Source organism: Dipteris shenzhenensis, chromosome 24 (assembly GCF_047967505.1).
Source record: "Dipteris shenzhenensis isolate YYH24624 ecotype China chromosome 24, Dip_SZ_1.0, whole genome shotgun sequence".
Classification (NCBI taxonomy): domain Eukaryota; kingdom Viridiplantae; phylum Streptophyta; class Polypodiopsida; order Gleicheniales; family Dipteridaceae; genus Dipteris; species Dipteris shenzhenensis.
The window spans coordinates 1,683,215-1,707,758 of record NC_141619.1 but is presented as its reverse complement, the minus strand read 5'-3'; the positions used below and the strand labels follow the sequence as shown (position 1 = coordinate 1,707,758).

General features: G+C 42.0%; 1 protein-coding gene across 2 annotated transcripts in view; it reads right to left on the bottom strand.

Annotated features, from left to right (window-relative positions):
• Positions 1-12,653: 12,653 nt before the first annotated feature.
• TZP (zinc knuckle (CCHC-type) family protein) overlaps positions 12,654-24,544 on the bottom strand; it is a 66,760-nt gene continuing 54,869 nt past the window's right edge. For both annotated transcript variants that reach the window (XM_087395735.1, XM_087395736.1), the window contains exons 5-6: positions 13,216-13,328; positions 12,654-12,953 (exon numbers count right to left, since the gene is read on the bottom strand). In XM_087395735.1, the coding sequence (XP_087251861.1) occupies positions 12,843-12,953; positions 13,216-13,328 (224 nt within the window). In that variant the 3' untranslated portion in view covers positions 12,654-12,842. The remainder of the gene's footprint in view (positions 12,954-13,215; positions 13,329-24,544) is intronic.

Genomic DNA, 24,544 nt, shown 5'->3' with positions numbered 1-24,544 from the left:
AATTGCCTCTCTTCATCAAGTTGAGCTAGGGCCTCTAGGACTCATGGAAGTATTCCCTTCATGGCTACCCAAGTTATACTCAAAAGGCATGATTGCCTCTTGTCTATATGCCAATTGGAATGGGGAGTGCCAATTGTGGCTCTATAATCCATTCCATAGGCCCACGACTCATGCCAAATTTGGGATGTTTCATAGTAGATCTTCAAAATTAATCTCCTGTGACACTTTATTTGTGCACTCTAGATCCATTAGCCCTATGATAATAAGCATAAGACTAGTGATGAAACATTTTGTACCTCTTGAGGAGAGTTGAAATGACATCATTGATGCAATGTGTACCTCGATCACTCATATTCTCTAGAGGGTAGCTATAACTCATGAACACTAATGAGATTAAGGAAGTTGGCCACATTGTCAACCATGTTATCCATCATTGCCTTGACCTGTACCCATTTGGTGGCATAATATTTGGCTATCAATGTGTACCTTTAACCTAATATGCTGAGCCAATATGGCCCACAAAATTAATGCCCCAATGCTCAAAAGGAGCATAAGCTCTCTAATAGTGAGAGGGTTCTGATTGAGGCAATTTGATCAAGGTCTTACCCTTTGACATGCTTCACGTTTCTACTTGAATACTTTGGAATATCACAAGATAAGGCCACCATAGCCTAGACTATAGCATGTTCATCACCATGATAAGTGCAAAATAATGGCGCTCGCATGAGCATCCACCAATATGTGTGGGATATCATGAGTTTTTGAACACACCTTTAAAGGATGCCATCTCTACCCATTTGGTATAGTTGTCTACATATCATCTAATACCATGCACATTTGAGAAGTAGCGCATGGTTTTTATTGGCCATCATCTCTTTAGGAAAAGTGCTAGTGGAGCATAGAGTGGCTACATGTTCGTACTAATATAGTGTTGCTTCTACTTGGAATAGGGTGATATTGCATAGATCATCTAGGATACCTTCTTCTGTGCTACATTCCTTAGACTCAAGACTTTAAAGGAGGGTTTTTTTTAGAGAAAAGAAACTTCTATTAATGCTTGGAAAAACCCCGTACTTCTAGCGTCCATAAAGGGACTAAATATGGTAAAATACAAAGAAAATGCTAGGAAAAAAACAGCATGTGCACCAACCGGCTCATTGCCTAGGTTGCCTCAGGAATAAGGGCTATTAGCCACAGAGTCCTATACATCCAATGGATATCACCAGTGAAGAAACTGTAAAAAGTGCCTACAAGCCAAGCCTTGCAGAAGCAATCCCACCTTGCAAAAGCTGTCTCACCTTTTGGCGGTCCCTCTCAAACCTGGACTACCATGCTCCAAGGTAATGTGCAGCATGAAGATGATATCCAACCAAATGGACACTAATGTGGCCGCCAGAGTCATCGTCAATGCCCCCATCACTTGATTGCAATGACAAACACGTTCCAAGTGGTAATGCTTGCCATCGTCTCCCAGATACTATCCTCTAGTGAGAAAGAGGAGCATGAGTAAGAAGGTGGTACTACATCATAGGCCTCTATCTAGGAGACCTGCTGACCATGGATCCTATAAGCTGGCAGCACTGGATCAATGGAAAAAGTGTTCCCACCTTCTATAAGCCATGCTACCATCCCCCAAATGAAATCTCTTTACATCCACTGTGTACTAGCCACTATTTGAAATGACACAAGCAAATTCTATGAGCAGCTACGCAGCCCCACAGGGATCATCTCTAGCATTCCCTCTGCACAACAAAGGCACCTTCCATCGACTCACATCTGCTCTAGCTAGGGACTGATGTCCAATCCTCCATGAGCCATCACCCAAAAAAAGTAGGAGATCCTCAGTGGTCTTAGGCTGTGGTCCAGAGATGAGGCCAAAATCATGAGCCTACCTGGGAAGATCTTGCTCTACCTAGTGTCCCTCCCTTGATGGGGTTCAAGGTGTGGCCTCTAGCTGGATCTAACAACCGATGTGATTATGTAAGATAAAGGCACCTCCTCCACTCTGTCTACCTCTCCTACCCGTGCCACCAAAACCACTGCCTTGGGTCCCACTATAAGTCACGAAGAGGCCAGCCCTCCCAGAGCCAAAGGCGCCACACTACTCCCTTCAGTCCGAAGAGAATCGTGTCTGGGTCAATGTGCCTAGTCATCCTACTACTCTGATCCGCTACCACTCCAACCCTACAAGTCACCCATATTCCCGCCATCGCTCCCCAACTCTGCCTGTAAAAGGCCACTTGGTCCCACCCTTTTAAAACAACGACAGAAAGAGAGGAGTGTGTCCTTGTAGATGCGGACCCTAGGGGTACCCTTTTCTTCAAGAACTACCCATCCTAGCAATGTGGAGTCTAGGGTGAGCGCAGACCCTCCCACCAAAAGGCCAATATCGCTACCTCAATCTCTGTCATCCTGGTGCCTGTCCCTCTTATATGAGAAAGCATTTGTGTCCTGGCTGGCACCTTGCGTGGTAGCTATCTCCAGGCTTTGAATGACCTTGCCTATGGCCATTGACCCACTGTGCCCAACCAATGTGTGTCCTCTGTCCCAACATACGTTCCTCCACATCCCAAATGGGGCTAGCATGGGTTTAGGATGGGAATCTTTTTGTCATCATTACACCCATCCTAGACCAAATGGTCTAGGATGGATTTAGAATGGAAGTAGCCACTTTTTCTCCCATCCTGAACCATGGCCTCTATACCTTGGCAACCAAAATGGGTTTCACTTTTTTAGGGATTCCAAAACATGTGAGGATGACAAGTGTCCTTGTCCCCACCTAAACACATGAAATGATGCCATGTGTCCTCTTCCACCTAAACCTAGCCCTAGCTCTTTTTTTGTTAGCATATGGTGGGATCGGAATAGGATAGAAATATGCATGGGACCACTTGGGACCACCTTTTCCCATTCCCATCCTATTTCTTCCCATGTGCTAAGCCCCTTATTGGCCTCTCTCATAGGTTTTCGTTTTTCCCCCTAATTCTCTCAATTCCCCCTCTAATTTACTATGGCCCTCACCTATCTACTTCCCCCATAATCTTTCTATTCCTTATTACCCTCATTCATCTTATTGTCCCTTATTCTCCCCCTTATCCTCCCTCAAATAGACTACTTATATTTTTTCTTTTTTCGTCTTTAGTGCCGTATTTTAAATTCTCTTTTAGGGCTTTTTTTTTTTGCACCCTTCATCCCTCCTTTCTTTACTTTTTCTTATAGGCTTTATTAACCTTCATCCTTACAAAATACTTTTTCTCCCCATATTTCCCCCCTTCCTCTCTCCCTATTTTTCCCTTCTACCTAACCCCTCAACCCGATCCACTTTTTTAAAAATCCCATCTTTTGCACTTAATACATATACATATACATATATGTATACATATACATATACATATATGCATATGTATACATATACATGTAAATACACACACACACACACATGTACATATACATATACGTGCATGTGTGTGTGGGGGGGGGGATTTTTATACTATGTTCTTTTTTTTAAAAGTATGTTAAAAACACTTGGGAACGTGCAAGACAACGTTTTTTCAAACAGATTATAAAAAATTGGCTGATCAATTAATTATTGTGTGGTAAACCTATGCACTTGTGTGGTACAAAGAAAATATACCACAAAGTTTTTAGATACACTACACAATATAAAGTAAACAAACTGTGCCATATTCTTGCACACCATATGATATGTTATCACGTGCATGCATGCCACATGTTGGCTTTTTTGACACATATTTGGAATAGGAAGATTTGAACACCACACAATAAAGCTATATACTATAGGTGCATGTGCGCTAGGTCTATAAAAACCCCCTCCCACCATATCCCACATAAGTTGCAATTTTCCCACTATAGTCATCATTGCGAGATCGCCTATTTTCCATTTTTCTCTGATTTAGAGAGAGAGAGAGACAGAGAGAGAGAGAGAGAGAGAGAGAGAGAGAGATGTTTCTATTTGTGTATATCAGTCAAGGCTGAGTGATGACCCAATTTAGTCGATCAAAAATGCCTCACCCTTGGCTAATGTGTGGAGAGAGAGAGAGAGAGAGAGAGAGAGAGAGAGAGTCACTATTTGTCGTCGTGTTTGTTGATTGAGGCTTGCTTTCTTCAGGGAAATTTAAGCAAATTTAGGGGAAATAAAGGAGAAAACTAGGAAAAAAGTAGAGGGGGGGATAGGAAGGGGGGGGTTAGGAAAATTAGAAAAAATATGTAGGAAAAAACATTAATGGGAAATTTTAGGGAGACAATTGGGGAAAAATATTAAGAAAATTAGTTTAAAAGTATAAAAATTTAGAAATAAATTAGAAAACTTAAGGAAAAAAGGAAAAAATGGGGAGAGAGAGAGAGAGAGAGAGAGAGAGAGAGAGAGAGAGAGAGAGAGAGAGAGAGATGTTTCTATTTGTGTATATCAGTCAAGGCTGAGTGATGACCCAATTTAGTCGATCAAAAATGCCTCACCCTTGGCTAATGTGTGGAGAGAGAGAGAGAGAGAGAGAGAGAGAGAGAGAGAGAGAGAGTCACTATTTGTCGTCGTGTTTGTTGATTGAGGCTTGCTTTCTTTAGGGAAATTTAAGCAAATTTAGGGGAAATAAAGGAGAAAACTAGGAAAAAAGTAGAGGGGGGGATAGGAAGGGGGGGTTAGGAAAATTAGAAAAAATATGTAGGAAAAAACATTAATGGGAAATTTTAGGGAGACAATTGGGGAAAAATATTAAGAAAATTAGTTTAAAAATATAAAAATTTAGAAATAAATTAGAAAACTTAAGGAAAAAAGGAAAAAATGGGGAGGAGATGTAGGAAAAAGTGAGGAAAGTTTTTAGGGGATTTTTAAGGAGAATTAGGAGAGAACACGGTATTAAAACTTAAAAGGCTTTTAAGGAAACTAAAGAGAGATAAGAAATGATAAAAATAAAGAAAAAAGAAGATATTAGGGAAATTTGTTTTAAAAAAGGAAAAAAGGGAAAAATTCAGGGGAGAATAAGGGAGTTTGAGGGAAAAGAAATTAAGGAAATTAAGGGGGGTTGTCGAGGGGAGCTCTAATGAGCAAGTGGTAAAACCAATGGAGGAAGGGATTGTGTGTGTGTGTGTGTGTGTGTGTGCGCGCGTGCGCCCCCATTGTTACCTCTATTAGAGTACAAGACTCTAGGTGAGGTAGTAGGTCATCAACCAGGTGATGACCTACTATCTACCCATAAGGAGGAGAAGGCTTTGTAAGTTTCAATTTAGTTGTGGAAATTATCAATGGAGATATTCTCTCCAATTAATTTCATCAAGGAGAGAGTTATCTTTACTTGAAATTCTTCGTGTTTTGGTTTTTGGAAAGTGTGTGTGAAAGCGGTCTCAAGATTTATGACAAAAGTGGATGGGAGTCGAAGTTTAGACAAGAAAAGATATCATGAGATAAAAAAATGAGGGACTTGAGTGTAACGAAAGTGTTTAAGAGGGCAATGGTGATAGGATTGAAACCTGTCATTTGTATGTAAGCAAAGGAATATGTGATGGAAGAACGTAGGGTCAGCGGTGTAGGCATGAGGTTTTAATGAAACCTATTGAATCTATGTAGTGAAATGTAAGAACAAGACGAGGATATTTTGTTCAATAGGAAAGTGTGTTTGTGTTTAAAAGAAAGGTTGTTAGGGGGGACAAGTATATTTCCATCCAAAAATAAAGGAGTTAAAAGCTTGGATTATATCTAAATTAACAATGAAGTGTGAGAAAAGTGTATCTCTAAATAAGAATTGAAGGGATATTTTAGTTACTATTCGATTAAAAAAAGAACACAAAATTTCTTGTTGTGATTATGTTTATTATGAGATTGAAAATAAAATAAGCCATTGTTAAGAACCCAACTAGTACACAGCTCCAATGGTTCTGGGCAAAGAATTTAGAAACCAGGTGCCAAAGGAAGTCCGACTGAGGGTAAGATATGAAACAGAATCATCTTCAAGAATTTAATATGTTTTAGTATGGAAGTGATTGAGAACTTTGGTTGGCAGCCTTTGACCTAGGGGGGGAGTGAAGGATTGATGGAGTGGAGACAATTTTGGGACTTTGGAGAATGTAGGCAGGGATTTCTTTTTTTGGAAAAGGAGCTATTGTTGTTGGAAGGGGAAAGGGGAAATGGAAAGTATGTTGATGGTGAGGGAGGTGCTTGGGAGGTTTAAGAAGGTGTAAGGGAGTGAGAAAGTCAATAGAAGTTGCATGGATTAGGCAACTTCAAGTAAAATTACTGTGAAGTGATAAAAGGTGATAAGGCAAAAGATGATTTCTTTGGGAAGTTTGGAAACTCGATTTAGAAGGGCAAAATTTTCATCTTGTAGGGATCCAAGAGGGAAAAGAGTGTCAAGGCAATTAAGCATGTGCAACAAGAGAATAGAGGATTTGCAACATATATTTGTCTTCTTGATGAAGCAAGCACAATTAAAGTAGGGTCAAAAAATCATACCAATAGTTTTTCAAGGAAAAAAGTAGGTAACTTGCATACAAAAGATTCAGTTCTTTGCAGGGTGACTAAGGTGGAGGTGGTTTGCTTAAATTTTGACCTTATATAGTGTCAATAATTGATTCACCATTTACCCATAGATGCATGAGAAAAAATTTTAAGGACTTGGTAATTTGCAAGGATGCTCAAACATTATCTTAGAATGCTCCATGAGGCCTTGCACTTCGGCAGATCAGTAGGTTCTCATGCTGAAAATTTGTTGTGGAATACTATAATGTGACTCCTTCTCAATTCATATAGTGCGTCAATGATTGATCTCAACCAAATGTTTTATAAACATTGGCTCACCGACGACTGAGAAGAGAAGGTAAAACATGGTCATCTATGTTTTTCTTGTTGGATGGTGGTAGGTATTCAGATATCCCCCTCATCAAGTTGTTTTTTTTTTTTTTTGAAACTCTCATGCCCCTCCATTGATGACAAAAATTCTATCTTTCCACTTCGCAAAAAATGTTGTTACTCTACTGCTTCTTATATACTCACGTTGAAAGTTTCTTTTTTGGTCAAGAAATATAACCTTTCTCTCTAATTCTCATCATTTAATTTTGAAAAAAGAGTCCTTAATATTTTACTCTCTCTCTCTGTCTCTCTCTCTCTCTCTCACACACACACACACACACACACACACACAAACCAAGTCCAACTTGGTTCGAGTCACATTTTCTCTTCTTAATACATTTTATCAATTCATTATTTTTTTATATTAATTATTTTCTTTTTTAAATGTTAATTGGTATTCTTATTTACAATATAATTGTTGATATTCTTACTTAAAACTAGGTCTTCAGCATTTATCTTATTCTATGAATTCTTTTTAGCATTTATCTTTAGTGTACGGATTTAAAATTTTGCCACTTTACTACTTCTTATATAGTCATTTTCATAGTTGCTTTGTTCAATCTTGAAGTCTAAGCCCCAATAATGTCATCTTAAGATCTCAAAAAGATTCTCATTGCTTCACCCACAAACAAAAATACATGAAAGTGATGAGAGGAAATCTTTGCTAGAATGATCTAGAAATTTGAAATCTCTCTGCTCTTTCCCCTTTTATTGGGCTGATCTGTACAAAGAAGTTTCAAGTGACCCCTCTAGTCCAAGCATCTAAAAATAAAAAAAGTAGAAGGGTAACCTCAAAAATACCCCCATCTACTCTATCATAAGCTTTCCTAAAATACAAGAGTGGAATGCCCTATAAATAAAAGAGACTCTTGACCATGAAAGCGAAGATAGGGAAGTGACCAAAGCCTTTGACATACTTCAACATGCTTCCATGGATCCCCTATGCAACAAAAAGTGTCCATCTACGTCAAAGACCACTTCCTTTGACCCGACAATAGAGATATGGTCTTATCCTCACTCATTGTTGATTGAAAACAATACCTATTCCTCCATTACATTGGAGAGGGAGGAGATTTAAATACGGTAGGCAAGTTGATGGAATGCTAAATAACATTGGAAATGGAGCAATCATGGATTCGGCATAGCATAAAAGAAGGTGTGGAGGAATGTTGAATTAATTGAAATTATTAATAAAATAAGTTGTAAGTTTCAATGATCATTAAAGGTCAAATTAGGATTTATACATGTGTGATATGGTTTAGAGAGAAGGTTCTTATAGAGGAGAGAAAGAAAGAGAGAATAAAGGGTTGGAAATTGCTTATTCACAAGAGGAAACAGCAAGAAAGTGTAAAAAGGCCATTGTGAAATAGAGAGATAGATTTGTGAAAATAAAGAGATAGATTTGTGTGTGTGTGTGTGTGTGTGTGTGTATTGTCACTTTTTTTAAAAATGTGTGTGTGTGTGTGTGTGAGAAAGACAAGAAAAAACCCCTTTACAAAGTGAAATGACAAAAGAGCAAGGACAATAGAATAGAAAGAGAAACTTAGAGAATCAAGGGAAATTTTGAATAAGTGGGTGAGCACCTACTAGTGTTTAAAAAAGGTTAACAAGAGTTTGGTAATAAATTCAAAATTATTTTTGCTAAAGCTGCAAACTTTTGAAAAAGTCCTGGCAAACGTCACTTTTATTGAAGAGGAGGGTCTGCATTCCTACCACCATCCAACAAGAAAAATATGGTAAGAACCAGCTTAAACCTTAGTTGGGAAGACAAGTGTCATAAACACCCCTCCCTTATTATCAGGGTCACAATTTAAAAAAACATTTAACCCCAAACTAATCGAGCTTAGTGAGAACTTATAAGTGTAAAGTTATTTGAAGTAACCATGAGGAGAATAATGAGAAATAAAGAAAAAGGAAACCAATGTGAGCATTTAATTACACCAACATTAATAAGAGACATAATAAGTACATAGATTATCTATTGATATTCTTACTTGGAACTAGGTCTTGAGAATTTACCTTATTCTATGAGTTTTGTCATTTATCTTTAGTTTATGTATGTAAACATAGTCCACACTTATCTTATTTTGTGGATTCATTAGTATTTATCTTAATGTATGGATGTAAAATGTTGTCACTTGGATTATTCATTTTCACAATTGCTTTGTTTCGTCTTGAAATATAACCTTCCTTTTGTACTCTCTCTCTCTCTCTCTCTCTCTCTCTCTCTCTCTCAATCCAAGTCAAACTTAGACTTTATTTGAGTCTTACTTTTTTCTTTTAACTTATTCTATTAATTCATTATTAATTTTCTTTCCATAAATTTCTTATTTCTAAGTTAAATTGGTATTTTTATTTTTCATTTAATTATTGATATTTTAGTTGAAACTACATCATTAGCATTTATCTTGCTCCATGAATCCTTTAGAAAATACGCTAGTGTATGGAGAAGGTTAATCAAAATGTAGTCCACATTCTTCTCATTGAAGCTACAACTTGTGAAGACTAATATGTTAGTTTAGTCTTTCCTAGACGAGCATTTCTAGGGTCAGAACATGCTCAAAAGACAAGCATGTCTGCATAGAAGATGCTCGAAAAAGATGGTTGATAGGGACACATCCACTTAAGATAAAAAGAATTAGTCACAATATCAGCATGACTAATTATATGATCATACTAAAGCCTATTTTTTTCTTATGTATTGGACCCCCAAGCTTTATGCCAACTTTTTGTTGACATATTGCCAGTTTGAAGAATAAGAAACACAATGCTATGGGGAAATTTTCCATCCCAATACACACCATTTTGGCATCCCTAGCACTCGTTAATTTGCGCCTTGTGTGGGCTACTTTTCGCACTAATTCGCTCATAACTTTCAACCGTGACCTCCAATCGTCCGCACCGGCACAATCCCATATTCAAGGGGACAATCCTAGGCACAATTATAACACGATGGTCCCTAACACACTGACACATCTCTAACCCCCCTAACTCACATACATCATCAACCGGACTTGCGGAGGAGTTACCCGATCGAAGATGGGAACAATTTCTTTTAACATCGCAACAATAATGGCCGACACAATAACAATCAAGGCAAGTAACCCCTGGGTTTATTAGAACTTCCAAAATACAGTGATTGGGGTGATCCAGCAGGATTCCTCCAACATTTTGATGCCACATGTCAAGTTGGAGGGGATCAATCAAATGAAACCAAGGTTGCATGGTTCCCCATGGCCCTTAACTATTGAAGCCTCCAAATGGTACCTCGACCTCCTAGTGAAAGAACGAGCCACATGGGACCTGCTGCTGCAAACCGAATTAAAGAGGCGGCTCCAAATGGAAAGACTCTCAGATGATCCCACTTATCGAGATGCCTCGTTCGAACATGTGAGTCTTCGATGGGTATGGTACTTTGTATGGGATTAAATCTCACTAACGTTTTGAGGCTCGTGCAAGGTATTTTGCCCATCATATCTCATTTGCATTGTCGGTATCCAATTTTCCATTACTTCTCACTATGCATCATGCCCGAGGGTCAAAAAACATGCATTGTGGTGCCTCATTTGAACCTATGAGTCTCTGATGTGTGCACTACACTGCACTAGACTCAATCACACCCACTATGAGACCTGAGCAAAGTACTATGCCCATCGAATCTCATCTGAATGTTGGGATCATTTTTCCTCGCTTTTACCATGCATCATGCATGAGGGTTAAAAAACACACATCGGGCTACCTCTTTTGAATATGTGTCTTCTATGGGTATGATAATTTCATGGGACTTAATCTCACCCACTTTGAGTATCGTGCAAATATCATTCCCATCAGATATCATTTGCATGATCGATCTCATTTTGCCTTTCTTTTTAACAGGTGCCATGTAGGAGGGTCAAAAACACACATCCGAGGTGCTTGATACTTGCACCACAAGCTTCATGTACCCTCACACTCCTTGTACGTTGCACCACAAAGAGAGGCTTGACATTCTAGTCAAGGATGGAAAGGAGTAGTTCAAATGCAAGAAAAAGAATTACTTTAAAATATAGAACTTTTGAAAAGCATGAGTGTTTGTACTAAGGGTTGCAATATTAAGAGAGAAGAGAAACAACGCTTTTTGCTTTTATCAAGCTAAAACTACAACATTAAGCCATCGAGGTGCTTGAATGGGTCGTATTGCCAGGTTGCCTCATTTGTTTAATAGGGCCTTGGGTTCTTAATTGGTATTCGTTCTTCTCTTGCTTTCCTTCTCTTGGAGAAGGAAGATTTTGCCCCAACTACTATCACCTCTAGTTACTCATGGGTTTCTTTGAAACAATTCTTTCCCCAAGCCACCTCACAAGATTGAAAGCCTTTAAACACATGCATAGTTCAAAGGCTACAGAACATGGCACTATATGGTGAAATGTTGAACAATTCAAAGTAATTTGTGTACATATAAACATCAACAATCCGATGCCATTATTGACACATACGTTCATATCAAACAATAATGCAAAAAAGCTGGAGAGACCATAATGATCCACACAATAGCTATGGCAATCAAACCGAAAGTTGCAATAATAACTAGAGCAACAATAATTACAATGATCCTGTGCATAACAACCATCCGATTGCAAATTAAATTTTGATATGCTTGCAAACTCAGGCATAACAATATTGCTAATTACTACTAAAAGGAAGAATCTAAAGTTAGAAGAGGTTCAAAGTAAATATTGTCGAAGCAATTAACACAACTTTTTATCTATGAATTGAGTGATCAAGGAACTCCATATCAAGAACGCGAGACCAAAAACCCATGATTTTCTAATATGTAGACCTTTAGATTATTTTCCCAAAGTGGCAGTCAGAAATGAATCAAAAGTCAAAATATATGAAGGCTAGTCATAGATTAGAAAAGCAAACCCTACAAGATGTCGTAGTTATTGCCAAACGGATGGGTGTTTCAGTGCCTACCATAGCACTAGGGAAAGGATAGCTTGACAAGCACCAACAAAAGAAAGAATGGTGATGATCACATATTTCTTTCACTATCCACAAAAGAGAAGCAATCACCAACCCATTTGCTCAAATTGAGATATGAAAACTCTAGATAAGTGAAAGTTCATAGCTGGATTTAACGAAGCCAATTTATAAACTCCTCTCTTTTGAGACATAATAGATGACAAAATAAATACAAGCCATCCAAAAATGGGTTCTAGACACGTGTAGACCTATGATGCAAATCTGAGAATTCCTCCATTCGCTTTTGAGGACATAATGGATGAGGAAATGCAAGCAATCCAAAAATGGGTACACCAGCTACATAAAATGAATGTATGCAAATCGGTGTTCAAAAATAAAATACAAACCCAAAGGACACCATATATTGGCGTACAAAGCTCAGCTTGTAGTAAATGGTTGGTTATGCACATCTAGTATTTAAGGTCAAGAGAGTCTATCTAGTCTTAAGCAAGCACACATGTATGATTTCATGAGTGCCAAAGTGGGCTTCAATAAGTTAGATGAGAATCATGCGTTCTGGTTTCAATGTGCAAGAGCAGGAAAGAGCATTTGCACTCTTGAGGTAGATGATATCATCCTAAGAAGAGGCAACAAAAACCTCTTTAGTTAGGTCAAACGTGATCTAGCTTCTAAGTTCAAGATGAAAGATCATCATTCAATATCTGCAGAAAATTAAGCTTTGGGAATTGTAGGATGCCATCTTCTTGTCATTACAGAAAGGAATTAGGTAATTAATCCAACACTCAATGACATACTTTGTCAGCAATGATCAGGTACCTGTTATCTCTTAACTCAAATGACATCTTGCTCATATTGACATTGTCTTAGCTCATTTTATGGTAGACACAAAAGCGAGTCATTACAGGTAGTATTAAGAATATTCCTTACAGATTTGTTCGAAGCTGCGCTTGTTAGAACCTTTCCCAACAAACCTGTTCAGTGGTCAAAGAGAGGATTACCGTCGAGGGAATAGCACTATCTACAATAGAGAAAAAGTCTTCCGCTCTTCAACCTTGGCCTTGAGCTCCATTTCTTGAGGTAGTGATTTCCCACTTTGTCTAGTTGCTCGACACCATTCAGCTAACTCCACCTGAAACCAGTTCGAAGGACCAAATAAATGACCGGTATATTGAAGATCCAGGGATTGGAAACCTCTCTCATATTATTGCTTTCCCGTTTTGTTCTTTGCAGCTACTAAATTAAAACTAGAATAGAGCCTCCATTTTCTTGTTATTTTCTAAATCCATGCTGCCATTCTGAGCTACCACCTTTAAATATGCATCAGAGAGTGCCAAACCATTAGTCCGCGGTGTTGAAAATGAATAAGCAGAAAAGACACTCTAGAGTCCCACCTCAGTGAAGCTTTGATTAGATACATACTGACTGTCAACTGTACATTCCATATCACCTAAGTCAACCACCAAGGACAACCTTCTTATTCCAAGGCTGACTTCTAGAGAAGCACCTGCAAGAAAGGCAATAAAACATGATTGGAGCATCGAACAGCCAAATATTATTCAAGAAAAAACACTTGAAAAGGCAGAGTAGACTTGGTATTTGGGAGACACATGCACACATGGTGATTTACATGTGCAGAGAAAAGCGCAAAATGTGCGCGTATGCATATATATCTAGAAGAACCGTAGAAGGTTCCCAAACTCATTCGTTCACTGCAGTTATGATTCAATGATTCAGTTCGTCACCCACAAGGTTATCAATGCACCATGCAAATCAAGGACTAGCTACTATGATATCCAGACCAACATTGTATTGTAAGCAACCAACAGAGGATGCACACAGCTTTTTTTAAAAGAGCAACCATTACCAAACTTTAGAGCACACAAATCTTCATAGTGTTCGTTATTCAAGGCTCTAAAGATTTACAAGGTTCTAAGGTTATTCCCAAGAACTCTGGACTATGTAATTGCAGCCACAGAAATCAGCATTTTATGCTAACCCAGAAAATTTAGAATTGCATTTGCAGATATCTGGACTATGTAGAGAACTTGTGGTTGTAGATTGGTTATAAGTTTTGCTGAGATATGCAGGGATAATCCACTAAAAATGCAATAAAATTTTGCAATATATAATTCCTAGGATAGGACAGCCCGTGTATACTTACGATAAATTAAAACCTACAGGTTTTGCATTGCTGTGTTTAAAAGTTTTAGGCAAAAATCAGACTGGAAATGAGCGCTAGACACTAAAACTTAAATACAGCGATGAATTGTTATGTTTCACAGGTTAGCTGACACTTAGTTTTTTTATTTGGGAGGGCAAAGAAAGGAACCTTCTATTAATGCTTGAAAAACTTCATACAAAACAGCAGCCCCGAGTGCTGAGTATGGAAAAAACCAGATCAAGGCTGAAAGAAGTAAAACCAGCCTGTTCCAAAGAAACCCAGCTCACTGCGTAGGTAATCTTTGGTACAGGGGCTAACAGCCAGATGGGGGGACTATACAGCCAGCGAATCCCTCACAGAGTTAAAGTGTAGAAAACTCCAGCAGGCCAAGCCTTGCAGAAATGTGTGCGCCTCGCGATAGTTGCCCTAGAGCCCCGGGTCCCACGTTCCTAGGTGGAGCACAAGGTGTAGATAATATCCTGCCAGATGGCGACCAAGGTACCCGAGTGTGGAACCGGATGCTCGTCCATCACCAGACTACAGTGAGCAACCCAAATTTTCCATGCCGTGATATTGGCTACTACTTCCCACATGCTATCCTCCGGAGGGGGATGAGGATCTGGTCTATCAGGAGAGACCACCTCATGGAGCTTTATCCTCTGAATGCTCTCACCCTGTATCCGGTAAGTTGGAGAGACCTCATCAATCTGGAACGCGTGACCTCCCTCAATCAGCCAAGCCACCATCCCCCAGATGTAGTCCCTCTGAAGGCTCTACATGCGGGTCATAATCCTAAGGGCCATCCAAATCCTCGTTGCACTACGACAGCGCCAGACACAGTGCAGGATCGTCTCCGATATTCCAGTAGAGCAACAATGACACTGCCCCTCCACCCGCATTTGCTCCAACCATGGGCCAGAAGAAGTAGGACATCTACCTCGACTGGACCATAAACGCGTCCAAGACCTGGAACAAACCTCCAGGGACACTCTCTAAGCCAACCAATGCCTCTCCCTCGAAGGGCTCCAAATCGAAGAATCCATCTGAAGCCTCCTACCAATCCGTGTGGTGTAGGAAAAGAAGAGCACTTGGTCCACCTGCTCGGCGAGGCCGATCTTGGAGGGCCAAAACCATTCTCTCATATCCCACTGGACCTCTCTCCAGAGCCTACCCTCCCAAAGCCAGAGGCGCCATCTGGGGCCATCCTGCTTTGGGATGCTGGGAGGATCAATATGCCACTCCTTCCCCAATCGGCCCACCACTCTGATCATCTACCAATGAATTGTTAGAATTATTGCTATAATTTCGCAGTGACCAATGTAATGTAATAAGTAGGTTAGGGGCACTTTTCCCTCACTTTGAGGTTTTTCCCCCTAACCACAGTTAGTTCACTAACTATGGTTAGTGAAGGATAAGGTTTTGTCACTTAGACAAAACCTATCACTCCATTCAGTTGTAATACACTCATCTATTTTTTGCAACTATCTTTTCAGCTCTCTCTCACTCCTGCTTCTTGCTCTCACTTTTGCTCTCTCCTCTTCTCACATCAATCCCATCCATCTCTGGCTCTCAGTGAGTGCCTGAAGTAGACCTCCATATCCTACACTGAAAAAAATCAGGCTGTGTGCTCCCTCGCTGCATCATCATCCTAAAGGGGACCCTGGTCCGAGAAAACCAACCCAACCATCTGCTGTCCAACCACACACGAGGCTCCTCCTACCAAGACTAAGGGATGGCTAGGTCAATCTCCCTCATCCGATGCCTTGCCTCTTGCAAATGTGCTAAGGCTCGTAGCCTAGCCTCTGCCTCCATGGGTAATTTACTCCATCTGCCAAAGCATCAAGCTGGGCCACTATCCCACTGTGCCCAACCAATGTGAGTCCGCTGTCCGAGCATACGCCCATCCTGATCCCTGATCTCCGGATGCCAAACGAGGGGCTAACACTCGAACTCCTCTCTACAATGGGGCTGAGTGCGGATGAGGCCCCTTGCTAATCTCTGCCAGACCCTATGGAGGCTCCTCATCAAGGGGTAACCCTTCCCCATAAGGGAGCCTCTGAGAAGATCCATCGGTGTGAATGCTGCCACTGCCCCCAGTGCGTGGGGTGTTCCTGAGAAGCCCTCGCTTTAAGAGGAGCTTCCAAGGCTCTGTGTCCGAGGTGAGGCTATGCACAACCAACTTGCCCAAGAGGGTTTTGCTCTGCATCTCTGAATCAATGATACCCAAGCCTCCCACAGCTTGTGGCATGATCACTGTCTGCCAAGCGACTCGGGCTCTAGTATTCCTCGTGCTATCTGATCCTGCCCAAAGGAAGTTCTAAACCAACGATCGGAGCTGCCCAATGCACCCTCTGTGAAAGCACCAACAGGAGGTGATATACCAAGCCGTAGCAAGGAGGACCTGGCTTGCCACTAGGGCACGGCCCGCTAGGGAGAGTTTGACCGAGCTCCACTAGAGAAACTTACACTGAACACTCTCGAGGATCGAGGCGATCTGCTGCTCTACAGTAATATCAATACTCAATTGGCATTTGAGGTATCTCGCTATCTGGCCCCACAGAATCTAGCGGAAGCCAAAGTCGCTCCCCCACTCTTAAATCTCATGTGTCTCTTCAGAGCCTGTGAAGAAACCAATGGATTTTGTCGAGTTAAATCCGCGTATTCGAGGCGTCACAGTAGATAGCCAGGGCTCCTCTACCTCTCTCCAAGCTCGCTGTGATGCCCTCTGCATGCAAGGCCGTGTCATCTATAAACTCAGAGCCTAGCAACCCTATGAGACCCACCACCTGTGATCTCAAGTAGTAGCCTAAAGCCTCCGCCACAAACAAGAAGAGAAAGAGAGAGAGAGAGAGAGAGAGAGAGAGAGAGAGAGAGAGAGCATCGCCCATGTGTCCACCGACAAGCATCTGACTAGAGCTCCCCGCTTAAAGCGCAGAAACTCCTTTGATCCATCTGCCTGAGAAACTCAAGTACCCTCCACGTAAGACCACTCCACCCTATCGTAATCCTCTCAAAATCCAAGAGAAGGACGGCCAACGGCTGTGACTCCTCCCTGGACCAATCCACTGCCTCCCAGAACGTGAAGATGTTGTCCAGGATGATGCGCTCCTAAACAAACCCCGCCTATGTGTTCGTGGATGATGTCAGTGAGATGGAACCGTAACCACAAACTCAAGACCTTGGCAAGGATCTTATATGCAGTGTCAAGCAAAATGATCGGTCTCCACTGTCGGATGTCTGACCTATCTCCCCTTTTAGGATCAAACAAATCCACCCCCTACTCAGGGACTGAGGAAGGGAGCCCGTGTCGAAGATCTCCTAACAGGCTAGACGGAAAGGGGTGGAGATGATCTCCCAAAAGTTCTGGACGAAGATCGGAGTCAAGCCATCCTCACTAGGACACTTCAGGGTCGAGAGTGCCTTGAGGGCTTCCCAAAGCTCCTCATCCGTAAAAGGCTTCCCCAGAGTCCTGCACAACTCCCACGAGGCTACCGTCGGAACGCAATCCCAAACTAGCTCACCGGCCACAAGGCACGCTAGAGTCATCCTCTCCATCTGAAAGAGCTGGTTGTAGAAAATTGTGGTCAGCTCTAGAATCTCTTGTGGATAAGTGTGCATAATGCCCTGCGGATCCCGTAAACGTTGCAACTGTGTGCCTGCCAATCTACATCCAGTGGTTTGAAAGAACTGCTTCGTCATCCTGTCCCCCTGTTGTACCCACTAGGCTCGAGAGGAGTGATAGGAGAACTCAACCCGCTGAACCTCTGTGTCCTGAAGCTCAAGGCACGTGCTCTCAAATCTGTCACTAAGCCACTGAGATCTTGGGTCCTGCTCCTAAGCCTCTCTATGGAGGCGAGGTCTCTCCGCAGTGCACGCTCGGGCTCCTGAAGAGCCCTCCTCTGTCTGAGGGCGTGAGACTAGAACTCCTCAATGCTCCTCTAGATCCGCATCGGCCACCCACGAAGCCCAGCCCTCGCAAGCTGCCAACTCTGACTATTACCAAATCTCTGCCATAACCTACTGAATCTCCCCATCTTGCAAAAGATCCTCTGGAATGCAGACCCCTTTTGGGGAAGACCTTCGTGGGGTTGCTCTAGGTGGAGTATTGCTGGAGAGTGATCTGACATCGTGGTGCCTACCAGAATCCCGGTAGAGCCGCCTTTGTGTAGTGCCCAGTCGCCAACGTAGAAACTGTCCAGCCTCTCAAGCAGTCCATCATGTCTCCTTTGACCAAAAGAGAAGAGACTTCTTCCATGTATCCTCCTGAACTCTGGCTCTCGCCACATATCTCTGCCACTGATCATGAAGATGAATTGCTCCCAGGTGCTCTACTCTGCTACTGGCATCTCAGAGAATGAGGCACCGCCCTGCTTGTCCTCCCCAAACTCTAGGTTGTTGAAGTCTCCTCCAACAATCCAAGAGTCAACATCTGAAAGACACTCTATCAGCCTCCTCCAAAAGACCGGACAGTGCTGTCTGCACGCTAGGGCATACACGTTCAAAATCCCAATCCTAAACTCTCCCATCCTGACTCCCATCCAAACTGCCCATCCTAGGATAAGCTCACCCTGATCATAGGCCACTGGGGCCACTGTCTGTGAGATTGAGATGCAAACCCCTCAACTCCATCTTACGTCAAGGAACCACACCTCTATGCCTCTCCCCGTAAGGAGATGGTGTCACCGTCTGATGTCTGATGCTAAGAACATATGCTCATGTATCAAAAGGATGTCCACTGCCTAACCTCTGCAAAACCTGCCGAAGGATCACGTACTACGGTTGACTACGAGCACGATCGTGGAGCCCGTACACGTTCCAACTCACTATGGTCCAGCTCATGAGAACAAGGAAGCAGAAAACAAGGCTCTCATGTGAGTGGGTGCATGTTCCAAAAGACTGCCTTTTGTGACTTTGCCGATGTAATAAAGGGGGAAAAGGGCCAAGGTAGAGTCCTTTAGGTGGAAAATGTGGAGGGACTATATAAGTCCCCATCCACCCCCTACTATGTACTTTTCCCAATCTCTCTCTATCTCTATCTCTTTCCTTCTCCCTTCTCTCCCCATCTCTCTCTTCCTCTCCCTCTTCCCCCTTTCCACACTTCTCTCTCCTTCCTCCTCTTCCTATCTCTCCCTCCTCCAATTTGCCCCTTGTCTCTTTCATTGCATTGGTATCAGAGCGCCTTCCTAGGACCCAGCTTCAACGTCAAGCTGTCAACGCTACCAAATCCTACCAACAGCATCAACCTGTCAACGAACGATGAACGTGAGTAAGAAGGGTCGATAGGATCTGCATTTTCACCCACTTTTCAACACGAATATCGTCAATCTGAATTTTCACAAGGCAGCAAGAAACACAAATGAGCAGAAAGCAAGACTAGCACCATCGACTTGCTTTCTCCCCTTCAAATCCGATCAGACGCTTCAAACGGGATTTGGCACAACTGAACAAGATTTGCCCCGAAGAGATTTGGATCCAACCGCATGCCTTCAGTTCTTGAATCCCGCCCTCGAGCTTTGTTCCATAAGCCCGACCTGCCAGTTCCGTGGGTCCGTCCTGCCTATTCCGTGAGCCCGTCGTGAGTCGACATGAGCCTATTCCGTAATTCTGTCGTCACCATTCTATGATCCCGTCGTCTCCATGGCTGTCATCCGTCAATTTCTCACACCGTTCTCTCCGCCGCCCTGCTGCGATTGGCTGAAATCTTTGGGTAAAATCAGCATGGATTTAAATGCCCTATCACTCAGCTTTGTCCACAAGGGTAGAATTGTAGCAATGCATGGCATTGCCACTCCTAAATTGCAAGTCATTTCAGCAAGGCAGTTGGCCAGAGAGCTCAGGGCATGCCTTCTACGCATTGAATGTATCCGTATCTCACGGGGGTAGCATTCCCCGTGTTGAGGATCGTGATATGCAGCAGTTGCTATCGGAGTTTGCTGATGTATTTGCTGATATGCCATCCCAATTGCCTCCCAAGAGGGATGTGGATCATGCCATTGTTCTAGAGCCTAGCATTAAACCCATAAACAAAGCCCCATACTGTCTCTCTTGCGTGAGAGGGCGCTGAACTCAAGCATGCTGACTCTGCCTACTTTGTGGAGGAGGGGGGGGAGGTGCACGAGGGAGGCCACGGGGGCAATCTCATAGCACTTCTCCTTTTTCCTCTCTGGTGCTTCTGGTGCATAAGGATGGATCATACCGCATGTGCATTGATTACAGGGATCTAAACAAGGCCACAATCAAGAACAAGTTTCCAATCCCCCAGGATAGATGACCTGTTTGATGAACTCAAGGGTGCTCACTTTTTCACGAAGATAGATTTGAGGTCTGGTTACCATTAAATCAGGGTGAAAAAAGGAGATGAGCACAAGATGGCCTTCCGCACAGAACAGGGCTTGTATGAATTCAAGGTGATGCCTTTTGGACTGACTAATGTACCGGCCACCTTCCTTGATGAACAAGATATTGCAGCCACTTCTTTTCATATGTATGCTGGTTTTCTTTTATGATATCCTCATTTATAGCAAGGATAGACAAGAGCACATTAAGCATGTGAAGCAAGTGCTGGAATTTTTTAGGATGCATCAACTTTATGCAAAAGCCAAGAAATGCACTTTTATGGCGGAGGAGGTTGAGTACCTGGGGCATATTATGAGTAGACATGGCATTCGGGTGGATCCTGCAAATGTGAAATGCATCAAAGATTGGCCACAGCCACAAAATACAAAGCAGTTGAGAGGATTTTTAGGTCTTGCTTTCTTCTACAAGCGCTTTATTCGCAAATTTGCCAAGAGGGCAGCTCCTCTTACTGACCTCTTAAAGAAGGATGCTTTTGGGTGGTCAAAGGAAGCACAACGCAGCTTTGAAGACCTGAAATTTGCTCTCACTCATGCACCTGTCTTGGTATGCCCTGATTTTTCACGTCCTTTCATTGTGGAGGCAGATGGCAGTGGCAAAGGATTGGGGGCTGTTCCAAGGCAGGAACACAGGGTAATAGCCTTTGAAAGCAAGAAGTTTGATGCCAGTGAACTAAACAGTAAAGGTCCTCTGCCTGGGTAGTCCCCCAAATTGATTGTAATAAATCATCTTTTTTTGCCTTTTTCATAGAAGTCTCCACCAGTCCTTTCATGTGCATTCCATAGAGCAAGGGGGAGTGTTTTCTTGTGGACTGAAGCAGGTTGTCATGAGTGGTCAAGCTCTCATATCAGGCCTGACTGAGTTTTAGGTGTTGGCATTGTTGTAGTATTTCGTATCACATCATTGCAGTCTCGAGTCCAAGCTTCATGTGTGCTTGCATTTGTGAGAGTGGTCTTGTGTATAGAGATTGAAAGGTCAAGGTAGGTAAGATGAGTGATGTCATCAATGCTATGGGTGTGTGTGTGTTCTTTGTGCAAATCATGTAGATTTCTCTATGAATGCCAATGTAATCTAGTGATAAAATATATGAGTCCATTATTCTGGAATGGGTAAAGGCTGAAGCAGTCCAACAGCACTCTGCATATAGTTTAAACATCCTTCCATAGTCCCTCCCAGTAATAACTTTGTTTCACCCTCTCATAGGTCTTCAATAGCCTTGTATGACCTGCCAAAGGTGACGAATGCAACTTGTGCAGTACCAGCAATTTCAACAAGATAACTCGTGTCATGGTACCATATCAGTCCAGTGTGGAGCTTATGATTTGGATGGGCAAGACAGTTAGGGTCCTGCAAGTCTTGAAATAGTGTGGCAGATTAAAGGTCCAACCAATACTCTTGAATCCCATGAATCCAATCTTTAAAATCTCTGAGATTGATGATAAAGTACAAGCCCACATTCTGGAATGTGAATCAAGCACTAAATTCTCCTTTCCTGCTGTGTATTCAATGTCGAAATCATAGTTCTGCACAATGGAAAGCCACCTTTTCTGTTTAGGAGATAAATTGGCCGAGAGAGGAAGTATTTGAGAGTTACATGATCTGTTTTGACCTTAAAGTCACCGCCAGAAATGTGATGATGCCAGTTCTTAGGATAGCTAACATTTATTCATCATATATATGGTAAGTCAGCTCTTTATCATCTAGCTTGCGACTTTCATACGCTATCACACCAGGCTCTTGTTCTAATGCAGCTGCAATCCCTCTACCACTTGCATCAGCTTTTATGGTAAAAAGCTGGGAAAAATCTGGGCACACAAGCATAGGAGCTGATGTCAAGGCATTCTTCAAGTCTGGGAAACTCTTTCCTGCAATTTTTGTCCAGAAAAAGGCCTCCTTTTTAAGCTGGCCAGTAAGAGGTGCTGCATAATGCTTGATAAATCTCCTATAGAAAGAGGTAATCCCAAGTGGTGTTTTTAGTTGTGGCCATTCTCTTACACAGTTGACCTTATTTGGGGTCCTCTTTGATTCCAATGCTGCTGACAATATGACCAAGATACTCCACCTCACTTGCCATGAATGCACATTTGCTGGTGAAACTTGCAAACGTGTTTCATGGTGCAGATGTATAGACAATATCTTCAAATAGCAAGCTTTTGTGCCTTGGGATATGTGCCAAGTCTTAAACAACTCCAATTTTACGCAAAGATTGCAAATAAGCTGCATGACTCAGTAAATATTTGCTGAATTGTCCAGTGTTGACGTGTCTTCAAACTTGACAAAAGCTGTACCATTTTCAACACAAAACAAACTTCATGATCGGAGACAAGTTTGCAAATGTCTTAATGGTGGTAAAAAAACCCTAAAACCCAGCTTGGGTTGCTTGACAGCAAAAAGAGTAAAAGTTACCCATTTGTCAAGCTTTCGTCCATTGTCTTGGTGGGACCTTTCCAACTGGGCTAAAGTGCAGAATTCCCAAGATGTTCCTTTTGTAGCAGAATATGGGCATAGAAAGTACAAGTGAGTTCCCTGAGTGTCTCAAGAATGGTGCATTACTCTTGCACAACAATATGTGGGATTGAGAAAACTCACTACAGAGTAAAGAATGAGCAAACATCCATATGCAAGCAAAAGGAACTGCGTTGAAGCTCTCCTTCACAATAGGACGTGCACGAGGGGAAGGGAGAGTGCAAGTAGTGAGAGGGAGACGTGGTAGTTGGTTTTGATACCAACTTGCAGGTGCGTGATATATGAAGAGCAAGAGCTGCATGAGCATGGAATGGGAATACAATGGTGGCCTATATACTAGGTCCAAAAGTGGTGGCATGGCACCCAACCCTCAAAATTTAAAAGTCGACCAAATTGGAACCACAGCTAAAGCTAGACTACATAATATTTCCATTGCTAGTATCCAGCAGATAAATTCCACTACCATAGAATGAGAATACAAGTTTGGCCTATATACTTAAGCCCAGTTGTGGTGTCAAATCCTGAAAATAAAAATTATGAAATCAATATCATGGCTAAAAGCTAGCCTGCATTGTACATTTTCATTACTTAAATCCTTCACTCATCTCATCCTCTAAACTTGCCCAATGTTCATGAGTAAAGCCCTTAAGGATGTATGCCTTCACACATAGTGTTACAAAACAGTACTTGAATACATGGTATCCTTTGAATACCTTTGTGTTCTCTTGGCTGCTTCCCTTGGATACGTTGACTCACCTTATGGACTGCATAAGAAATGCCAGGCGTGGTAGTTGACAAATGGATAAGGTTGCCTATGACCTAGCTGAACAGTGTGGCATCCAATGAAAGCTAAGATGTCATAGGCTGTTGGCTTGGCATTATACCATCCATGGGATTTTTCCAATGTCTGCAGTTCTGCATGTTGAACCTCTTTAAGATACCCTCTATATAGTTCACGTGTGATAGATGATCCTGTCATCAGTCAAGATGTATAATCTCAAAAGATATGGTAAACAAGTCTATTGTGTTGTAAAAAACGAATGCATCGTATGTTATCCATAGAAAGCACAGCAAGCACTAAATCGTCCTTTGTCTTCAAGTAGTAAAGATTTAGGTCTGCAAACTTTTTCTCAAAATCTTTTGAAAGAAGTGCTGATCACATACCATGGCCCATGGTTGACATGTACGATCACGTTCGATGCGTACCGTTCGATATTAGTGTGGTACTAAACAAACTAAAAAACCTTAGGCGTACGTCTGATGGTACGTTCAATACCCAAAAGAAAGACAGAGATTTTAGAGTTTTGGAGTAGATACTTGTACAAGCTTTAAAACTTGTACAAATATGTTATATAGGTGCTTGATGGAGATAAAGAGGGAGAGAGATGGAGATGCTTGATGCAGTTTGAGCCTTGTCACTTGTTGGAAATGGAGAGGAGGTAGTCGAGACTCAGAGTCGGAGGTAGATGCTTATTGTGAGATCATAGTGAGGAGAGAGGGGGGTTATATGAAACTTTGCCATTTGGGAGGCCCAAAATCAGTTTGGCAGAACCACCACCTATAACAAAACCAGCCATCCAAAACAAACGAATGCCCAAAGGAAAAAAAAACAAACAAACATAACGTACGGATCGAACGGTACAGTACGGGACGTTCCGTACGTCGAACAAGGGCAACCGTGCCATGGCCTTGATGCTTGCTTCAAGGGCTTGTTGCTCTTGCTCTTTGTCTACAAAGCC